General features: G+C 47.5%; 1 protein-coding gene across 1 annotated transcript in view; it reads right to left on the reverse strand.

The window, feature by feature from the left end:
* The window catches only part of LOC140460009 (uncharacterized), a 122309-nt gene that overhangs the window by 18843 nt on the left and 86067 nt on the right, over window positions 1-17399 (reverse strand). The window contains exon 6 of the mRNA XM_072554414.1: window positions 8425-8528. Within this exon, the coding sequence (XP_072410515.1) occupies window positions 8425-8528 (104 nt within the window). The remainder of the gene's footprint in view (window positions 1-8424; window positions 8529-17399) is intronic.

The following is a 17399-nucleotide window of genomic DNA, read 5'->3' on the forward strand; positions in this document are numbered from 1 at the left end:
TTCTCTACATCAGGGAGACCGAGCATAAACTTGGGGAACGGTTCGCCGAGCATCGCAGCCGGGTCCACAGAGGCCGACCGGACCTCCCAGTCACCACCCATTTTAATCCCCCTCCCCCACTCCATTCCTGGCATGACCACCTTTGGCCTCCTCCGTTACCACACCACACCAAACCACAACCTGGAGGAACAACACCTCATCTCCTGCCTGTGCAGCCTACAGCTCGGAGGACTCAGGATTGGGTTCTCCAATTTCAAATAACCCTCACTTCCCATCCCCAACTCCCTCCCCAGCCCCGATCCCTCATTTCCAATCCTCCCTGCCTGTAGGACCGGGGCATATTGGGGCTGAGATGGAAAGGCCCGTTCCTAGTCCCTGCTGGGGTTCCCCGGTCAACAGTCAAGGTCATGGGGAGGCCGCATGGACACACACAACACAATGAAAACGAGCGCCACCTCCTGGAGGAACACCAGAAGACCCCCGTCAGAGACACATCTTCAGTCTTCATCGTGAATGGTTCAGCCTGATCATTCTGCCTTTCACTGCACTCTTCCTTATCTTTCTTTCACTGACTATGTTTGATTGGGCCACAATGGATAACCTGGTGATCTGTAGTAAATGGGAATTACAGTGTCATACTTTTCTTTACAGGACATACCTTTATGCAGAAAAGGACAGCCGCTCGAGCTGCTGGGTTTGTGCCCATGTTCCCATCCACTCCAAGGGAGGGATTCCCCCTGAGATCTATACCTTTTAATGAATCTGACCCTGCTGAATGGGGGGCTGCCATCAGGCTCGCTCTGCTGCTGTCACAACTTTTCACATCCCCCTGGTTTCCTAAGTGGGTGAACACCCCAAACTCTGACGGGGATAATACCCACCTCCGCTGGCAATCAGTGGGATATACAATGGATACATTCAAGGGTTGGTTCCAGCCTCAATACTATCACTCCTGTCATGTTTGGGCACCCAATGCGATGTGGGGAGGACAGGTCACAGGACCTCCTCTGCTCCTAGGCCTGGCCAAACTGGCCATAGACAGGTCCAGGCAGCAGGCCATGGAGGGGGTCGTTAGGGCGACTGCCTGCCCCTCCTCTGTGGGTATGTCAGAGCCGGGGTGTCTCTGGAGAAGGAGCACGCGGTGCCCACCAACACCTTTGGGCTGTTCAGAGAGAGGTGGGCACCGCAGGGAATGGAGTGTATTATTTCCCCCTCCAACTCTATTTTGATTTGATCCCTGCCCTCCCCCTCACTGTTTGATCACGCAGCATTGCCCTCTGAGAAGGGCACTGCTCGTCACTGGCCACTCAGGTGTTTCCTTTCTTCCTGGTGGTGAAAGTGGAATAAAGATTTGTGCACTTATTGTCTTTCACTGTGTCTCACACCTACACACGCCTCATGGGTGCGGGGGGAAATATAAGCACTCCTGCAGCAAGGTGGTAGTGTGGGGGTAGAGAAGAGAAAAAAAATACAACCCTGCCCGAACACCCCCCTCCCTGTTCCTCACCAATCTCACTGCCATGACTCCACATCTAGGAAGTACTTGCATCAAGAGCAAGCATCCCTCAGGATGACAGGCTGGTTTCAGTAAGTGTCTGCACTCCCTACTCCTTACTTCAACTGCTTACCAGCCCACTGCAGACAGGAGCATACTTAACCTCAGGGGTCCCAACAAGACCGCCATCAATTCCTCACTTCCCACCTTTTGGATTGGAACCCAATGCAATCATTTGTTGCCCTCCAACGGCACTGATTTCATTTGTGGCCATACGGCTTACCCCTGGCTGCCTACCTCCTGGACTGGCAGCTGGTATTTAGGTTGTGTTGTACCTTTCCTTTACCACTCCCACACTTTGCCTTTTGAGACTTCCAAACCGCAAATCAAGAGAGCGCTGACAACTTTACAGCACCTTTTCTCTACCTTCTCCCCTCCCTATGCTGCCCTCCACCTTGAGGGTGAAGGTTAGCGAATTGCTACCACTCTGGAAGAGATTGCCAATGCCACACCTTCAGCCTTTGACCTGCTCAGTGCAGGGATGGTCACTGTCTGCACCATTGCTCTCCAAAGTCACATGGCCCTCGACGCCCTGTTAGCTGAGAAAGGAGGCACTTGTGCCCTTATCGGCTCTGACTGCTGTATCTACATCCCCGACTCCAGTGACAACATTACTAACATTGCCGCCCACATTGGCGAGGCGGCCTCCTCCCTCCATGACACTACTCCCCGTTGGGACCTTAGGTCATGGATGGGTGGCTGGCTTGGCTTTTGGGCTCCCGCTCTCTTCCAGGGCCTTGTGCTTCTCATTGCTGGTTTCGTTCTGCGAGCACTTAGCATTATTTTCCAGAAACAGTGCTGTGCCCATTTCAGCTGCCTTCTGATGCCGAATATCCCAGCATCTTCCCAACTTGTGCCGCTTCTCATTTCTGACATTTCCGCACCAATGGATGGTGTCACTGACACTCTCTCTCCTGATCCTGGTGACCTGGACTATGACGGTTACCTTGGCGACTCTAAACCCCCATCGCCAACAAGCCCCACTGGGTCCGCTACATCCCTCCTTTTGCCGGTTCCTCTGAACTGACCTCCTGATTTGGTGAAAGGAAAGAAGGAAGGAATTGTGGGAGAATTATTATATTCTGGTCAGCCATTTAGTCGCATATTAAAAACCTGGAAACCACTTTCAATCTCAGCTTAGTGCCTGCTTGCCAAACCTTATGTTTCCCAGGCTAAGATTGTGTTTCCCAGGCTCAATAGAGACACTCGGCCTTGCAGCTGTACTGCTACCTGATAAACAAATTCTTTCCTTGCGTGGGAATATCCTTCTCTTTGCAAGGACCTATTGTATACTGATCAGATTCTAACCAAAACTGTCCAGGCACTACGTGACTGGGCAAAGTGCCTCAGTTTGCTCAATATCCTGCAATTAACAGTTTGCTAATTGTTAAATGATTGTAACCTATATAATCATACAACTCTCTGTTTCTCGTCAGAGTGACTTGTGACCATGAGGTCGACTTGGCTCTCCCCGTGAGCTCCGAATAAACAGTCAATAACCCAAGGTTTGTGTGTCATGATTACTTATCTAATACTTATTGGACTACTACGAGCAAGTCACCCACAGCATAATCCACTTCCATCCCCAACATGGATCAAGACACCATCCTTTTTTGGCCAGACAAGTAAATGTATCAAGCTCAGGAAACAAAGCCTGTCAAACATTAACAGGCACAGATCTAGACCAACCTTTTCCAGAGTCTGTCCCTTCACCTCGATTGACTTTCTTTTTCCCCTCAGCTCCTACAAACCAACAGCTGAACCCAAGGATGAGAAAAGAAATGGGAAAGAGGGTGAGAAAAGAGAGTGCGGTCCTCCCAGATGTTAAACAGAGGAAGGAAGTTACAGTCTGGACTGAAGCTCAATCTTCATTCAGAGAGAGAGGAGCAACAGCAACTTCAGAAGCTCATGATCGACCTTCCGCATTCAGACAGTGGCGGAGGTTCTGATTGGCAGGAGGACCCAGGCCCCTTCCGGTCCGAGAGGGTTTCCCAAAGATTGGTCTCCCCGTCCATCAGAACGACGAGGGGAGGGGCCCTATGTCGATCTCACACATGCGCACCATGAACACTGCTCACGGCCAATACAGCGGTGTCTGGACCGCATGGGATTGTGGGTATTACATCAGCCATTAAAGAGAGGAAAGCCGGTGTCCCATATGCCTTCTTAACCGTCCTTTTTTACGTGTTAATGACGAACACGTCAAGAGCTAATCTTTAATCGATTTTCAATTGATAGACTGAGAGAATCACTACAGGGGTTTAATTCTCTATTTCCAGTTCAGTGTCAGTATATCGCTCTTTATCTGTCCTCAAATAAGGACCGAATCAAAGCCCGACGTCTGTTCCACCTGAACGCCGATTTTTTTTTTAGTTTGCAGGTTCCAGCCCTCCGTTTCAATCATTTATTAAAAGTTACTCGTGGTACATGTGCATCGCTGGCTAGCCAGCATTTAGTTCCCCTTGAGAAGGTGGTGGTGACCTTCTGTGGTCCACACGCTGTACGGTGACCCACAATGTCCTGAGGGAGAGAATTCCAGGATTTAGACCCAGCAACACTGAAGGAACAGCAATGTGTTTCCAAGTCAACAGGTTGTGTTCCCAAGCATCTGTTGCCTTGGTCCTTGTAGGTGGAAGTGGTTGTTGGTTTGGAAGGTATTTTCTAAGTAGCTTTGGTGAATTTCTCTGTTGCATCTTGTACACCATACACATTCCTGCTTCTGAACAGTGGGACAGAGGGAATGGATGTATGTGGAGATGGTCCCAATCAAGCAGGCGACTTTGTCCTGGATGGTATCAAGCTTTTTGGATGGTGTTGAAGCTGCACCCATCCAAGCTGGTGCGAGAGTATTCCATTACACTGCTGACTTGTGCCTTGTCGAAGATGGACAGAGTTTGGGGAGTCAGGAGGCGAGTTACTCGCAATAGTATTCCTGACCTGTTGCCTGCTCTTATTGCCATTGTGTCTGTGATTAGTCTAGCTGAGTTTCTGGTCAATGGTAAACCCCAAGGATGTTGATAGTGGGGTGTTTAGTGACAGTAACACTGTTGAATATCACGGGGCAGTGGTCAGATTATCTCTTTTGGGGATGAGTCATTGGCATGGCATACATGTTACTTGCCACTCCTGAGCCCATTGGATATTGTTAAGATCTTGTTGCATTTCAAACTGAACTGCTTCAGTTTGTGAGGAGTTGTGAATCGTGCCGAACATTGTACAATTATTGGTGAATATCTCCACCTCTGACCTTATGATGGAGGAAGGTCACTGATGAAGATGGTTGAGCCTAAGAAGACACGACCCTATGAATTCCTGCAGAGACGTCCTGGAACTGAGATGACTGACCTCCAACAACCAAAGCCATCTCTCTCTGTCCCAGGTATCCCTGAACAATTCAGATACACAACAATATTTCAAAACTAATTGAAGGAATACAGATGAAACACCCCTCTTCTGGGAGTCTCCAGTGCAAGGTTTTCTGTTCGGGAAACCATCTGATAAGTGTTGACTGTCATCAACCTTTTTGATCTTGGCCACACACAGCGCCCCCTGTCCATTAGCCCCCGCCACTCCAGCGCTCCCTGTCCATTTCTACCCCGGCACTCCAGCGCCCCCTATCCATTCTCCCTCACCACTCACAGCACCCCCGTTCTTTCCTCCCACCACCCACAGCTCCCACTGTCCATTCCACCGCCAACCACAGCGCCCCTTGTCCATTCTCTCTCCATCCCCAGGTTCTTGCCCGTTCTCCCTCTATACTCCAAACACCCTGTCCATTCTCTCTCACACCACCCTCTGTACCCCTGTCGTTTCATTCCTCAGGCCCTGTCCAGTCCGTCTCCCCACCTTCTACACCCATCTATTCTCTCTCACCCCACCCTCTGTCACACGTCCATTCTTCCAGCCCCCACCATCCATTTTCTCTCTCTCCCCTCCCCCCACCCGCCACCCGCCCCATTCTCTCTCCCCTGAAATACACCAGGCTCGGAGTCAGAATTGGGTTTCAATGACAGAGTTTATTGCACAAGGAAATACCGGGGCTCCAGGGAGAGAAAGACACCAACAGCACAGTGTCAGCTGCGAGACTTCTCTCGACCCGGAGCACACGTCAAGAGACTTTTATACATTTTGTGATACAATCGGTCAGGGATGAGATTATTGTCTTTGTAACATGATTTGTTTATGGTAATCCTTGTAGAATCGTTGATAGTTGATACAATCATTGTCAGTTCCAACACAACCTTTGTTAATTTCCACACAGTCGTTGTCAGTTTCAGTGCAGACATTGTCCATTTCAATGTCTGCATGGAAATCCATTGTTGTTGTAATGGGCGCTAATTGCTCTCCCTGAGAAGGAGGATTCCTGCAGCCCTGGCTATTAGCATTTGGTATTTAGTCTGTATCATGCTGTTGGCACTTCTATAAGAGGTGTTGGCTGGACCCAGACACTTCGGCGGGCAGTGTTCATTACTCATGAATATTCTCTCCCCCACCCGCCTTAAACGAATCACCTGGGTTGTGAGTCCATTGTGCTAACATTCTGGTGGCCCCAGGCAGTGTCTGTATCTGCTCTGCTGTTTCTCTCCATATTGTGATCCAGTGGCCATCTTGTGTGTCAAGTTGGCCAACTGATGGCTCAGTGACCATCTTGTGTGTCTGTGTGCCTAGTATCACCCTGCCCTGTGCCATCTCCCACTTCTCCACCACGCCCACTCTCTCTCCCCCGCCCAATTTCTCTATCAACCCCACTCATTCTCTCTCTCTCTGTACCCCCTAGTCTCTCTCTACCCCCACACTCTGCCCCCCCGTCCATTTTCTCTCTCTCTGTCCCCCATCCATTCTGTCTCTTTTCTCCCCAGCCCCCACCACACCCGTCCTTTCTCGAGCCTCGAACCATCTTTGACCTCTGCATCAAACCCTTCAAAGGACAGAGAGAGAGAGAGAGAGAGAGATAATGGATGGTGATGACTCTACCTGGGAGTCGGGAGGGGTGAGAAATGGCTGATCTTCAAAATTGAGAATACCTAAAATAATATCTTCAGAAACATCATTAAAGCCAGAAAGCGCTTTCAAGTTTTTTTTAAAAGAGCTGCTGAAATCTATCTGATTCTTTCACTGAAATAAACGCAGTCAGGCCACCGCTCAGGACAGGCTGGAAGGGGTGAATGGGCGAAAGTGAGCACTGCAGATGCAGGAGATTAGAGTCAAGATTAGAGTGGTGCTGGAAAAGCACAGCCGGTCAGGCAGCACTCGAGACTTTTGTCGGAAACGTCAATGTTCCTGCTCCTTGGATGCTGCCTGACCTGCTGTGATTTCCAACACCACTCTGATCTTGAATGTAAGGGGTGAATGGCCTAGTCCTAGTCTTGTGAAGTTGGTTCCAACTATCTAGAAATAGCATCACAGAGCACAGAAACATACCCTTGGGTCTATGCCGACCAGATATCCTAAATTAATCTCGTGACCCATTTGCCAGTATTTGGCTCCTTATCCCCCTGAATCTGTCCTATTTATATCCCCATCCAGATGCATTTTAACTATTATCATTGTACTAGCCTCCACCACTTCCTCTGGCTGACACACACCAACATCTGTGCAAAAAGGTTGCCCCTCAGAAATCTTTCCCCTCTCACCCTAAACCCATGCCCTCCAGTTCTGGACTCGGGGAAAAGCCAGACAGAATGCAAAAGTAATACAATGTCGAATCACAGGGAAAAACAAATTGTGGCTCTACCCCTTTTTTTCCTATTGACATTTGGACTCTTAACATCTGACAGAAACACCAGCATTGAAAAGTGTGATGCTGGAAAAACACAGCAGGCCAGGCAGCATCCGAGGAGCAGGAGAATCGACGTTTCGGGCATAAGCCCTTCTTCAGGAATTTTATGCCAGAATTTTCAACTCTGGTCTCCAGCATCTGCAGTCCTCACTTTCTCCAAGAAACACCAGCATCCCCCAATGAGCATACTGCGCATGTTTTCCGGTGTCATCAACGCAGTGCACATGCCCACCGGTGTCAGCAAAACTCTGGGCATGCTCATTGCTTTCCGCAAAAAAAAGGCGCGCGACCTTCCTTTGATGGCCCAATAGGGAACCGTGGAGGACCAGAACAAAACTGGTCCTCCTGCCAATCAGAGCCACCCCATTGTCTGAATGCGGAAGTTGGACCATGAATTTCTGAAGCTGCTCCTCCTGCTCCTCTCTTTCTGAATCAACATTGAGCTTCACTCAGACCGCAAATTCCTTCCTCTGTCTCAGATCTGTGAGTACGGTACTCTCTTTTCTCGCTCCCTTTGCCATTTCTATTTCTTTCCGGAGTTCAATTGTTGACTTACAGCAACTGAAAGGAAAGGGATTTAACCCAGAGAGGGGACGGACTATGGAAAAGTGATCGAGGTCTGTGTCTCAATTGGCAAAATAGACAGGCAGGAGGCTGGAAGGACACAGCAAATCAGGCAGCATCACGGGGTGTAGAAGTCGATATTTCGGGTGTAGCCCTTCATGGCTGGGGCTGGGGCTAAAGTGGGGATAGGTGAAGACAGGGAGAGGGTCCGGCCTGATTAATCGTTGGGTGGAAGAAATCAGGTTGGTGACAGGAAGGAGTGGGAGTGAGGGGCACGGGGCTGAGAAGGGAGTCGGGGGATGGAAAGGGAGGTTATTTGAAATTGGAGAACTTGATGTTGGGTCCTGCAGGCTGTAGGCTGCCCGGGTGGAAGATGGGGTGTTGTTCCCCCAATTTGCAGTTTGGTTCGTTGTGGCAATAAAGGAAGGCTAAGATGTTCTTGTCAGAAAGGGAGTGGGAAGGGGAATTAAAATCGATGGTGACTGGGAGGTCTGGTCAGCCTCTCGGACCCAGCTGTGATGCTCACCAATCCGTTCCCCAAGTTTACGCTCAGTCTCCCCAAAGTCGAGAAGACCACAATTTACAAACACGTGGCAAATGCAGTAAGTCAATGTGAAGTTATAGTCTTTGCTGTGGGAAAAAAAAAGCAGAAAGGCAGTGTATTATTTAAATGGTGATACTTTGGGATGTGGAGAAAGTGAGAACTGCAGATGCTGGAGATCAGAGGCAAAGTGTGGTGCTAGAAAAAGACAGTAGGTCAGGCAGCATCTGAGGACCTTGAGAGTTGACATTTCGGTCCCGAGCACTTCATCAGGAATGATGTGTGGATGGACAAAGGGTCTGATTCTGTGCTGTATGACTCGAATCATCTTCGGGGAGAGCAGAAGGGTGATTGTGAAGGTTGGAGTTTAAGAGGAGCTTTCAAAGATGTTTGCCCTTAATGGGAGCAGAAGAAGTTACAATGAAATCTTGCATTTGTGAGACAGCAACTGAGTGAGTGAGTAAATCCGAGGTTTTGGTGCAAAGTGGGAATTCATTGCACTGTGAGGATGAAGCCTTACCTATTGAGTCATTTCTGCTGGTGAATGAAACCAGGCTGGAGATTAGGAGGAGTAAATTTAGGACAGGGATGAGGAGGAACTGCTTTTCCTGGAGTCGAGTGAATCTATGGAATTCGAGTGAATCTATGGAATTCTCTGCCCCAGGAAGCAGTGGAGGCAGCTTCATTAAGTATATTCAAGACACAGTTGGATGGGTTTTTGCATGGTAGGGGAATTTAAAGGTAGTTGGGACAATGCAGGGAGGAGGATCTCAGATGATGAATAGATCAGCCATGATCTTAATGAATGGCGGAGCAGGTTGGATGGGCCAAATGGCCTTCTCCTGCTTCTATTACAATGTAACTGTAACCCTGCATTTCCCACGGCTAACCCACCTAACCTGCACATCCGTCATCATTATAGGCAATTTAGCATGGCCAATCCAAATCAAGGCCGGTGAGCAGTGAGGTGATGTGGGAAATGAATATTAGAGAAAGGGACAGGGAGAGTAAATGTACCAGCAATCAAAACTGGATTCTAAAGGTCACAAAAACTGAAACGGTGAGTCTGAATGTGTGCTGCATTGTAACAAAATTGAATGCATTAACTGCACACATTGAAGTGAATAATTATGGTCTGAGAGTCCTTACAGAGACATGGCTTTTGGATGGCAAGGATTAGATTCTGTATATTGAGGGTGTTGTCTAATGGGAAGCTTGGTAAAGGTAGAGGGTTGGCACTGCTCATCAAAGCACTGATCACATGGTAGTCTGATGTCAGCTCGGGTTTTAGGGCCTGGTTTCTCTGTCCTCTGTTGATCTCCCTGTCCCCAAGGAGTATGATGTCGGTCTGTGCTCAGCTCTGCTGGATTTCTGCTGAAGCTTTGTCCCCTTTTTCACCTTCTGGAACAATAAAGCATTCAGTCAATCAAGCCCCAACCCACCATCTCCCAGTCTGTCAGCCACCCAGGCACAGTGTAATCACAGCAGGGGATCTCACAAGAAAAAGGAAACCAAATTCGAAATGACGAGGTGCTCGTGTTTATTGTTTGTTCATGAGAAAGTAAACCACAAATGGGGCTCTCCCAGGATTCTTATACTATCCTACTTGAGGAATTCTCTCTCCCTTACATCTAACTCTGAGAACCCAGCTATGATTTACAACAATATTTATGCCAACAGAAGTAAGGCACCTGTTCTCAAATAGACAGCGAGATATACAAGATGCGCACATACACGATCTCTCATGCGCACACACATACACACACACACACACACACACACACACACACACACACACACACACACACACACACACACACACACACACACACACACACACACACAGGAGTGAATGCACATTTGCAGAGCTGTGCTCAAGTGTCACTTTTTGTTATAAAACTTTAAGTTTGCTTGATAAGGTGCTTTCCAGGGATTTATGGGATTTGCATATTAATGATACCTGCAACTCATTTGTAAAGATGAAAGCCTTAACAATCCAGGTTTGTTCAATGGATCATTTCAGTGACAGGACACTGTCATGTTTTTCTATAAATTCTGTGTCTTATTATCTTATTCTCCATAACCACTTGATGAAGGAACAGTGCTCCAAAAGCTAGTGCTTCTAATTAAACCTGTTGGACTATAACACGGTGTTGTGATTTTTAACTTTGTCCAGGTTAGGGGGGGAAATTGCTATGCTAAATTACCCATAGTGCCCAGGGATGTGCAGGTTAGGTGTGATAGTCAGGGAGTAGAGCAATAGGTGCAGGGGAATGGATGTGGGTGGGTTACCCTTCGGAGGGTCGGTGTGGACTCGTCGGGCCGAGTGGCCTATTCCCACACTGTGGGGATTCTGTGAAGGGAAGGAATTCCTGCAAACTGTGCAGGGCAGTGCAGGCTAGCCAGCCGGTTGGCCGCGCCCCACCCCTTCCTCGCCCCTTTTCCCATTCCCTACCCCACCCCTGACCCATTGAAGGCGTCACAACGCGGAAGTGGCCCTGTCAGTTTGCATGAAACTCCCTCCCTCTGGGCAATTCTTCATCGTGTGGTGTGTGTGTGGGGGGTGGGATGGGGGAGGAGGGGAATATGTTCACTTGTGCCAACTGGAGTGAATCCAAGGAGGCAGCAGACTCTGCAAACTCAGGTATGTGTCTTAATTACCCGGGTGTGGAGGGACAGAAGGATGGGGTGGAGCTGTTTTCCCCATCGCGCTAGAGTCTGAGACTTTTATAAAATCATGAGGGGTATGGATAGGGTAAATGGACAAGGTCTTTCCCTTAGGATGGGAGAGTCCCAAACTAGAGGGTCATAGGTTCAGGGTGAGGGCAGTGGGGAGATGTCAAAGAGACCTCAGGGGCAACTTTATCATGAAGAGGGTGGTGCTTTTATGGAATGAGCTGCCAGAGGAAGTTGTGGGGGCTGGTACAATTCCAACAGTTAAAAGGCATCTGGATGGATGGATGAATACAAAGGTTTCAGATATAGAGGGGCCAAGTGATGGTAAATGCGACTGGTGTCATAGAGATGTGCAGCACAGAAACAGACCCTTTGATCCAACCCGTCCTTGCTGACAAGATAGCCAACCCAATTTAGTCCCAGCTGCCAGCACCCGGCCCATATAGGGGCCAAGTGATGGCAAATGTGACCAGATTAATTTAGGATATCTGGGCAGCTTGGGCAGGTTGGACCAAAGAGTCTGTTTCTGCGTTGTGTGACCCTAATTGTCCTCAGTGAAAGCAGAAGTGTGGTTGTGAAGGCTGGACTTTCAGAGCATGTTTTGCCCTGACTGGGAGCAGAAGGGTTTGACTGAAGTGTGTCGGTGTTAATGCCTTGATGTCTCATTTTGCTCCACCTTCTCGGGGTCATTAACCATTTTGTGTCTGGTCCTTCCTCAAGAAGCTGCATTGCAGGTTCACCCTGAATTGACACTTTTTTTTTTGCTTCCCAAAATCAGACCTGCTCACTCTCAGCAGGATCCCAGTGTTGTGAAAGATATTAACTTTCAGGTGGAGGTATCCAAAATTCAGAGAGATGTCAGTCTTGATGTTTTTGCTTTTCCGCCCCTGTAAGATCCTGAATCAGCACCTTCAGGGGAATTAGTTAGAGCGGAGTGAGAACAGAGGGGAAGGGAAGAGTGGGATGGTACTTTCAACTTTGTGGAATAACAAAAGAATATTCCACAGAAAGTAGAATTGCCTGTTTTGAATTTCTACCCTGCACTGATAGTGATGACTTTTGTAATCTCTTTTTGCAGAGTATTTGAAAATCTGAAGTCAGAAGATTCAAAATCAACAAATGAAGGGCTTATGCCCGAAACGTTGACTCTCCCGTTCCTCGGATGCTGCCTGACCTGCTGTGATTTTTCCAATGCCACACATTTCGACACTGACTCTCCAGCGTCTGCAGTCCTCACTTTGAGTCAATGTCTGACAGTCACTCAGTGCATTCGGACCGCAACAATTTTCAACTAAGATTCTGTGAGAAGGAGCAAAGCTTTTTGGTTCCTGTTTGGGTACGTTTTCAGCGTCAGTGGGACTGGATGAGAGACCCTACTGTTGCAGTGCACTGAGTGTGGAGCATGTAACCGCTATACAGCCTGGGAAGGGGAATTGACGGCAAGGGGGGCTGTATGTGTGTTTGTGTGTAACTGAAGCTTTAGTCATGGACAAACCAGAGAAATCCCACCTTTTGGAGAAACGATGGAAGTGTGATGACTGTGGGAAAAGCTTCTGTTTCCCATCTACCCTGGACTCTCATCGGCGCAGCCGCACCGGGGAGAGGCCGTTCCCCTGCCCCGAGTGCGGGAAGGCCTTCAGCAATTCCTCCGCCCTGCTGACCCACCAACGGGTCCACACAGGGGAGAGGCCCTTCAGCTGCCCCGAGTGCGGGAAGTGCTTTACCCAGGTCTCCACCCTGCTGACCCACCGGCGGGTCCACACAGGGGAGAGGCCGTTCACCTGCTGTCAGTGCAAGAAGGCTTACACCTGCTCCTCCGGCCTGCGGAGGCACCAGCGAGTTCACCTGGAGGAGAATTGAAACTGTGATGGCCAAGTTGCATCCTTTACCCGGTCTGGCCTACACATGACTCCAGGTCCACAGCAGTGTGGTTGACTCTACACTGCCCCACCCCTCCTCGCTCGGCAAATGAGAGGGGAGAAACTTACTGGAGACAGAGAATGGATTGAAATTGCTGAGTGAGGCAACACATCCTCTGGGTTACAGCTGTACCAAGGATCCAATTACAAAGGGACGACTGGGTGCTAACCAATAGTAAAGAACTTGGGGGGGATGGTGGAGTGTATGTACTTTGACCTTGAGCTGTTTAAAAAGCAGCTACTTTTTCTCTGCCTTTTTGCAGGGGGATCTGAAGATGTAACAAAGTTGGTTTGGATCAGACTGGTTCTATTTCCAAAGTAGGAATTTATAAAATATTACATGGATTGACTGCCTGCAGTTTCCGCACTTTTTGAGCAAAGTAGAATGTGTCTGCAAACATAATTCTGCCAATTCAAATTCAGAGTTATTTGTGTGTGTGCATGTGAGTTTGTGTGCATGCGAGTTTGTGTGGGTGGGTACATGAATAGAAAGGTTTAGAGGATTATGGGCCAATGTAAGTAAGTGGGACTAGTTTAGTTTGGGAATCCTGGTCAGCATGGACGAGTTGGACCGAAGGGTCTGTTTCTGTGCTGTCTACCTCTATGAACCAGAAGTGATCTTATTGAAACCAATAGATTTCTGAAAGGGGCTTGACTGGATAGATGCCGATAAAATGCTCCTTTGTGGGGAGGGTCATAGAATCCCAACAATGTGGAAGCAGGCCATTCAGCCCATCTATTCCACACTGGCCCTCTGAAGAGCATCCCACCCATTCCTAACCCCTTTCTCTGTATTTCCCATGGCTAATCTATCCTAACTTGCACATCCCAGGGCACTATGGGTAATTTAGCACTGCCAATCCACCCTAAGCTACACCCTAAAATACAGAAGAGGAAGTGTTGGATGTCTTCAAACATAAAGGTGGATAAATCCCCAGGACCTGATCCGGTGTAGCCTAGAGCTCCGTGGGAAGCTAGAGAAGTGATTGCTGGGCCTCTTGCTGAGATATTATCATCAATAGTCACAGGTGAGGTGCCGAAAGACTGGAGCTTGGCTAACATGGTTCCACTGTTTAAGAAGGGTGGGAGTCCAGTAAGCCTGGTGTCATTGGTGGGCAAGTTGTTGGAGGGAGTCCTGAGGGACAGGATGGACATGTATTTGGAAAGGCAAGGACTGATTAGGGTAAGGTCCTAGGGAGTGTTGCTGAACAAAGAGACCTTGGAGTGCAGGTTCATAGCTCCTCGAAAGTGGAGTCGCAGGTAGATAGGATAGTGAAGAAGGCATTTGGTATGTTTTCCTTTATTGGTCAGAGTATTGAGTACAGGAGTTGGGAGGTCATGTTGTGGCTGTACAGGACATTGGTAGGCCACTGTTGGAATGTTGCATGCAATTCTGGTCTCCTTTCTATCGGAAAGATGTTGTGAAACTTGAAAGGGTTCAGAAAAGATTTACAAGAATGTTGCCAGGGTTGGAGGATCTGAGCTAAAGGGAGATACTGAACAGGCTGGGGCTGTTTTCCCTGGAGCATTGGAGGCTGAGGGGTGACCTTATCGAGGTTTACAAAATTAGGAGGGGCATGGAAACGATAAATAGACTAAGTCTTTTCCCTAGGGTCAGGGAGTCCAGAACTAGAGGGCATAGCTTTTGGGTGAGAGGGGAAAGATATAAAAGAGACCTAAGGGGCAACTTTTTTATGCAGAGGGTGGTACGTGTATGGAATGAGCTGCCAGAGGATGTGGTGGAGGCTGGTACAATTGCAACATTTAAAAGGCATTTGGATGGGGATATGAATAGGAAGGGTTTGGAAGGATATGGGCCGGGTGCTGGCAGGTGGGACTAGATTGGATTGGGATATCTGGTCGGCATGGACGGGTTGGACCAAAGGGTCTGTTTCTATGCTGTACTTCTCTATGACTCTAAAAGCAAGTTGGAGACAAGTAAAAAGGCCCAACCAGGCAAGGAGGTGGTTAACAACCTTAGGGCATCCCTCTTAAACCATGCATCTAGTTTGTTTACAAATTAAACATGCTTCAGCTCTTTTCCTATCTGCTTTCTGGAAATCTGGGTGACACCAGGTTTGTAATACAGTATTAACCATTCCCTCCTTGCCCACGTGTGTACAATACTGCACATAATCAATTGAAAAAGGCAGCAGCAAAGAAGGAACACAAAGTAGTCCATCAGGGGTCACCCACATTTCAGTCTGAGTATCGAGGGAATACCCTGTTTGAAGCCATAGTTTGTGCTGCTCAGCAGGGGGAGCACTCTGTGATTTCAGTCCCATACCCAGGCCTGGCATTTCTATCCCCATATTGTCTCTGTCGGGGTTTTGCTGGGGACCCAATGGGACCAGAGGTTTGGGGTGTCAGGCTGCCCGCTTGGCAGCAGCATCCATCTGCTCATTCCTTTGGAGACTGTATCCATTGCCTCAGCATGAGCTGAACATCTTGATAGCTGCCAGATTGATTGGACAAAACAGCATTACTGTTCGTCTGCCCCATGGGGGTTAAAAATCCTCTCCGTTCCCACAAGTCTCTGTAATCATGGGTCACACCAAAAGCACAGTGAGAGTTGAAGATCTCAACCCCCGGGAGGGGTCTCTCAGTTCCGAGATCGGTCAAATGAACACTAGGATTATGGTCTGCTTCAGCAAGGTTTCACACTTTAATTTGGAACGGCCGGGCAAAGATTTGTCCAGCAACACAGATATTAAAAGATTCTGTGTTCCTTGGAGAAACTGTGAGATTAACTTGGAATAAAATATCAATTTTCATATGTTTCTTAAGAGACCATACAGCCTTAATTACAGAATATTCCAATAAAATGTAATAAAATTACATAATGGAAACAGGTTAACTCAATGATATTTCCTGGGAAATAATGTTGTTTCACACGCATTATCTCCTCATACCTGTGCTTCAAGGTTAGCTAGGATGGTCAGTAATGTCCTATCTAGCTTAATTAGATCCATACAATGAAGAAGGCATTGTTTGCTTAATCTGTAATTCAGTTAGCTCAGGAATGCAGAAATGCAGCTTTGAGCCATTTTAAACACAATGTTAATTTGCAGCCTGAAGCCATGTTGTTCTATTACTTTATATTGAGATGCCATTTTGTGATGAATAAAAGCTCCTGACAACAGCCTAAATCTAGCTATTAGATCCTCATCTGGTGTGGACCTGCTCCGTCACTCAAAGCAAAACTAAATTTACAATTTAAAGCCATACGTGGTATTCTGCTAAATTAATCCAGTTGATTTGTTTTTGTTTAAAAATGTGAAAACCTCGTGAACAGTTCTTCCAGATAATCACTGGATATTCAAATTTCTCTTCAAAATTAAAGATCATAACAAAACTGGGTGTCATTGTGGGATTTTGAATCTGGAGGGTGTGCTTGTGAAGTTTGAATGAACAATATTTCAAAGTGAATGTTATCGTGTTCATTATTAAGACTTTCTGGAGATGAAAAATTTGCCCTTGTGTGTTTTGCAACACTTAACCAAGGTCAGTTCTATAGAATATGCAGACAGGTTGATGTGAGAGTTTGAGAGCTGGGGCAAACATCAGAAATAATGGAGGCAGGAGCACAGCAATTAGAGTTAGAAAGTTAGCCAAAAATATAAAAACAGGAAGGAAAGTTTCGTCACTTTGTTAACTTTTTAAAGAAAAGCTAAGTGTTGGTTCTGTAAAAAATGAGTCTGGGGATTCAATAACGGAGGATAAAGAGATGGTCGGTGAATTGAAAAGAGCTTGAATCTGTCGTCACTAGAGAGGATACAAGTAACAGCCTGGAACTAGCTGGAAATCAGGAATTGAAAGGGAAGGAGGAACTGAAGACAATTACAATTACCAGGGAAGTAGTACTGAGTAAACTGTTGGAACTACAAGCTCACAAGTCCCAGGGGTCCAAAGGATTTCATTCTAGATCCTTAAAGAAAAACTAGCTGGTGATATAGTTAATGCATTGGTTTTAATTTTCCAAACGTCATTAGTTTCAGGGAAGGTTTCTGTAGATTGGAAAACTCCTTTCTTCAAAATGGGAGACCGAGAACAGGAAACTGCAGACCATTTACTTTAACATATGCCATCGGGAAAATGTTCAAAGCTATGATTAAAGATGTGATGACAGGGCACTTGTACAAGTTCAAGGTAATCAGGCAGCGTGAATGTGTTTTTGTCAATGGGAAATAATGTTGTAATAATGTTTTGAAGAACTGCCTCTCCCACCTGTGACTGAGCTGACAAATCTCATGGACCGACAGGGAATGGAATCCGTTAGCACAGTCCCCGCATTTCTACGACTTCTCTGTCGTTCTGGTGTCCTTTTGGCTCCCTGTTTCTGATGAACAATTGAAACTGTGATCA

The sequence above is a fragment of the Chiloscyllium punctatum genome, chromosome 36 (assembly GCF_047496795.1).
Source record: "Chiloscyllium punctatum isolate Juve2018m chromosome 36, sChiPun1.3, whole genome shotgun sequence".
NCBI classification, from domain to species: Eukaryota; Metazoa; Chordata; class Chondrichthyes; order Orectolobiformes; family Hemiscylliidae; genus Chiloscyllium; species Chiloscyllium punctatum.